This window comes from Terrapene carolina, unplaced genomic scaffold, assembly GCF_002925995.2.
Source record: "Terrapene carolina triunguis isolate 2854851 unplaced genomic scaffold, T_m_triunguis-2.0 Scaffold68, whole genome shotgun sequence".
NCBI classification, from domain to species: Eukaryota; Metazoa; Chordata; order Testudines; family Emydidae; genus Terrapene; species Terrapene triunguis.
The window spans coordinates 59,298,846-59,303,560 of NW_020664419.1; the positions used below are offsets into that span (position 1 = coordinate 59,298,846).

The window sequence follows — 4,715 nt, forward strand, 5'->3', positions numbered from 1 at the left end:
GGGCACACTGCATCTCCAAAGACAGCAGCACGTACAGATGCCAGAGTGAACTAGACAACCTTTTAACCACCTACCAAAGTATTTGCAGTTTATCATTCCAAGCTGGGAGCTGCAGGGAGGGGCTGTTGCTTTAGATGCCCAGCATGGCAGGAGGAACATGAGAGCTGAAGGGAAGTGCCACTGCTTTCCGGGAAGGGTGTGACTTGAGCTGTTCCCGGTTGTTCCTCCCCAATATTAGCAGGCACACGTCGTCTCTAGTTTCAGTGGTAGGAGCCTGGGTTTGCTACGCTGCCAGCATGAAGGCTTTGCTAATCCTGGGGTTTCTCCTCCTGCCCCTGGCTGCTCATGGGAAGATCTACGAAAGGTGTGAGCTGGCAAGAGCAATGAAAAGGCTTGGGCTGGATGGATACCGGGGCTACAGCCTGGGACACTGTAAGTCTGCTTCCTTGGAGGAGATGTCCATGTGATTCAGGGGGCAGGGAGGGAAAGGGGATAAGTTGACAGGTGCCAGTATTCCACTGGCAAATCCAGCCAAAACAGGGACCTGGCAGTGTCCAGTCAGATGTACTGACTGGAGACCAAAAGTCCGCTTACCACGGAGGGTGGGAGTGGGAGGGGAGGCGCTGGGTCATCAACCTTCGACAGCCCCCGCTCAACCAGGGTCACCTTCTATCTGCAGACAGGCAGGAGGTAGGCTCTGAGTCCAACTGCAGCTCCTTTCCCAGCCCTGGAGCAGAGGGAGCCCAGCTGGTGAGGGAGGGAGGATGAGACAATCCAGCAACAGGGAGGGGGGAGAGCAGTGAGCGATAGGGGGAGGGCGAGAGAAGAGTGAGTGGGTGCAGGGCTTTGGGGAAGAGGGGGGGCTGGGGCAGGGCCTCGGGAGTTTGATTTTCAGCATTTAGAAAGTTGGCATCCCTACCCCAAAACACTTACTGGTGTTTCCTTCAAAGATATTGGCCCCATGTGGTATTCATATGAAAATCAAAAGTTTTACATGTAGAATGGTTTTTTTCTTACTCTTCATATTTAATAAGAATTGTGACTCTGATCAGATTAAAAGGAAGCAAAACTACCTGTGTGTACTTTGTACTAAATAATCATTTGCATCATCGACGAATGGGTGATACAGGGGCATTTAGATTCACATTTATGTAACATATCAAGCTATGAGGAGTTTTTATCACCAGAGAAAATACATCAATCTGTGTGTGGTTATTTTTTTTAAACGGAACCTTCACAGGGGTGTGCACAGCAAGATACGAGAGCGGCTTTAACACAGGTGCCACGAACTACAACCCTGGTGACCGAAGCACTGACTATGGGATTTTACAAATCAACAGCCGCTGGTGGTGCAATGATGGCAAGACTCCAAGAGCCAAGAACGCATGTAGAATCCAGTGTGGTGGTAGGTGCAATATAATGTTCCCACAGGTAACACTGTGAGCGGGCAAATTCGGCCTGTTTGTGTGAGCCCATAGCATTGCAAAGTTATAACTGAGGCCATGTTTTGCCCCTAGTATCCTTACATTAAAAAAACAACCCCTTATTCTATTTACAAAAGGGCGGGATTGCACTGTGTGGGGATGCATATGTGCTATTAAAGGGGCGTTCCCAACGGATTTTTTAAAAAGCAATTGTGTTCCTTCTTTTCAGACTTTCTGTTTTATGTTTCCTTAGTAAAAACAATTCCCTTTTCGAGAAGCACTTATTACTTACCAGTTATGTTGATTTGAGTACCCTTAACTTTGTTCTTAGAGGATGAAGTTCACCGCTGGGCAGAAGGCCAGCACAAATGCCAGTTCCTGACCTTGCTTCATTATAAAAATAAACATTTTAAAGTTTCTAATTTAAGGAGACACAATCAACTTGAAATCTAGTCCATTTTAAGAAAGAATTAAAAATAGTTTCAAGTACTATAATATCCCCTCCTCCCCCTGACAGTTTTTGTATTTTTACAATCACTCTTTATTTTTTTTGGACTTGTCTCCTCTGTTGCTGTGTGAGAGACCCACACAAACAACGCAGGGAACTGTCTGTCTGACTATACATAAAACCAGCAAAATAGCTATCCATAAAGAGTAAAACCAACCCTTTTGGAGAGAGTTAGCACAGAATTTATGGTCTCACCTAAGACATATTACTCCCAAAAGCTGTCAAGGGCACCAAGGAAAGAAGATGGAAAAAATACCAAACAATATTTTTCTCTCATTTCTTTCAATTTCTAGTGGCTCGTAGGTGCTACTTGTGGTAATAGTTGGTTTAAAATGTTCAGACAAGTGTGTTATATTGAAGCAGATGGTATGGTATCCCTTTATAGTACTAGAAGACATTTGCTTTGAAATTAGATCATTAAATAGAATTCAGCAAAGAAAGTCTAATAGAAACAGATAGGAACTATAAAGAGAGGAACATAGCAATTACCATACTGGATCAGCCCAGTGGTCTTTCTAGTCCAATACAATGTCTCCAATATCCTCTTTACTCCTGGGGGAATTCTACGCCAAAAATTAAAAATTCTGTACACAATATTTTAAAGTTCTGCAAAATTCTGCATATTTTATTTGTCAAAATAACACAGTATAATCACATCTATTTCAATCATTTTGGTAATTTATTTTGAAATACCTGTCAGCAAGGATGTCTGTAACAATACAGACAACAAAAAAGATCCAGGAAATGTTTTTTGACAAATGGATTCCTTACTAGGCATATTAATACAGGACTCTGAGTAATAATTAATTTAAACTATAGTACAGAACCATATTTCCCACACTCCTCAGAAGCAGTGCAAAGACTTGGGGGAGTCAGGGGTAACAGAGGAGCTGAGGGAGCAGGAAGTAATTGCTGGGAAGGAGGCTGAGTGTGAACTTGGGGGGTTGTTGGGTATGGGTGGGAAAAGTATGGAACAGGTTTTTTTGAGCCGTGGGGAGGGATTGTTAGGGAGCTTCCCCCATGCAGACCCTGGATGACCCCTAGCCTCTCCCGTTCAGTCAGGCACATCCGCCCCTGTCCACATGTGTCCTTCCACTCCCACTTAGCCAGGCCCCTCCCCCATCCCAATCTGTCCCTGAACCTCCTCAGCCAACCACCTCCCCTCATCCCCATGCAGCCCTAAACCCCCTCCCCGATCTCCATGTGGCCCTGCAACTCCCTCCCCCCTGTGGCCCAGTGCCTCCACTCCCATTCAGCTCCTGCCCCAGTCTGTCCTCCCCCACTAGCCCTTATGAGCCTCTGTCTGTGACCCCCCAGCAGCCCCACACTGTCTGTCTCCCCATGTCCCCTGTCTCCTGACCTGGCCCAACAGGCTCTGTGAAGAAGGCATTGCAGGCTCTTTCTCTTCCCTAGTTGGCCTGGAGTGGCTGCTCTGTTCTAGCGCCACAGCGCCCTCTGGTGGGTAAAAGGTGGAACTGTAGCACCTTTCTGGCAGAAGCTATTTTCTGCAAAAAATACCTAAAAATATGCAGAGCACATTAATTATGCATGCACACAGTGGCACAGAATTCCCCCAGCAGTATATAATAGCAGTGACCATTATCACATGCGCCAGAGGAAGATGCAAGACAACTTACAGTAGTTGGTTATGCTATAACTAGCCCACAGATTGACAGCATTCTAAAGCTAAGACCAAATTGTGGAACTAACATAATGCTTGACACCAGATCATTGCTTACTCTGTGTGTTATATCCCTTTCCCCCACTCTGGGTCTGTCTTTCTATTTAGATTCTAAGATCTTCAGAACACGGACCATCTGCTAGTCTATGTTTGTACAGAATATATTGTATTCTATGTTTGCCTATCACCATAGGGTCCTGTTCTTGGTTGGTCCTTAGATGCTACTGTAATCAACTTGATTAATAAATAATAATAATAAAATATTATTTCAGCATCAATTTTAAGATGACAGATTAAAAAAATGACGAGGAAAATGTTTTTTTCTCCCCCCTCTTTCCACTGTATTTCTTTTTTAGCGTTACTGACAGCAGATATTACAGCGAGTGTAAATTGTGCAAAGAGAGTTGTTCGCGATCCTAATGGCATGGGTGCATGGTATGTTTAAAACTATTACAAGAACTAATAACAATGACATATTTGTGTGTATAGTTGGGGGGAGTCCAGTTAAAAGAAAGAGACTACAATCTTCTTTTGGATAAACAAGCTTGTATAGAAGCAACAAGCAGGTTGCTAATATTTGCATGCTTATTTATTAACATATTTGAACTCAGAACTTGTATACTAAGGGTTCACAGCACAATACATTTATGGACATTGAGGCTTCTCAGTTGTAGCTCTGATACACATCAAGGCTGCTTGGACCTTTACAGCAGCAGTGGAGATAACACTCAGATCTTCCTCCTCCAAAAACTCCTACACCTGGACTGAAAACGACTCTCTATTAGTTATTAAAGGTGTAGGGTCTATGACATACAGTTGACCAGTTTTGATTCCATCCAGTATAGAGCACTGGCACTGTGAATGGGAGTCTTTTCCATCTGCTCTAAACAACAGTCCAGGTGCCCTCTCTAGGTTCACAACTCACCTACTTCTGGGGTTTGACTTTTCTAATCAGGGCCGGCTCCAGGCACCAGCCCACCAAGCTGGTGCTTGGGGCGGCACCTGGAGGGGGGCGGCGCGGGCGCTCCGGCCCCCGGGGAGAGCGGGGCTCGCCGCCCTGCGCTCTGGCCGCCGGGGGAAGAGCGGAGCCCCCGCCGGGGCT

At 45.4% G+C, this 4,715-nt stretch overlaps 1 protein-coding gene across 1 annotated transcript in view; it reads left to right on the plus strand.

Annotated features, from left to right (window-relative positions):
• The first annotated feature begins 263 nt into the window (after positions 1-263).
• Positions 264-4,715, plus strand: part of LOC112122741 (lysozyme C) — a 6,273-nt gene continuing 1,821 nt past the window's right edge. Inside the window, exons 1-3 of the mRNA XM_026648962.1 lie at positions 264-432; positions 1,241-1,405; positions 3,970-4,048. Coding sequence (XP_026504747.1) covers positions 297-432; positions 1,241-1,405; positions 3,970-4,048 — 380 coding nt within the window. The 5' untranslated portion in view covers positions 264-296. The remainder of the gene's footprint in view (positions 433-1,240; positions 1,406-3,969; positions 4,049-4,715) is intronic.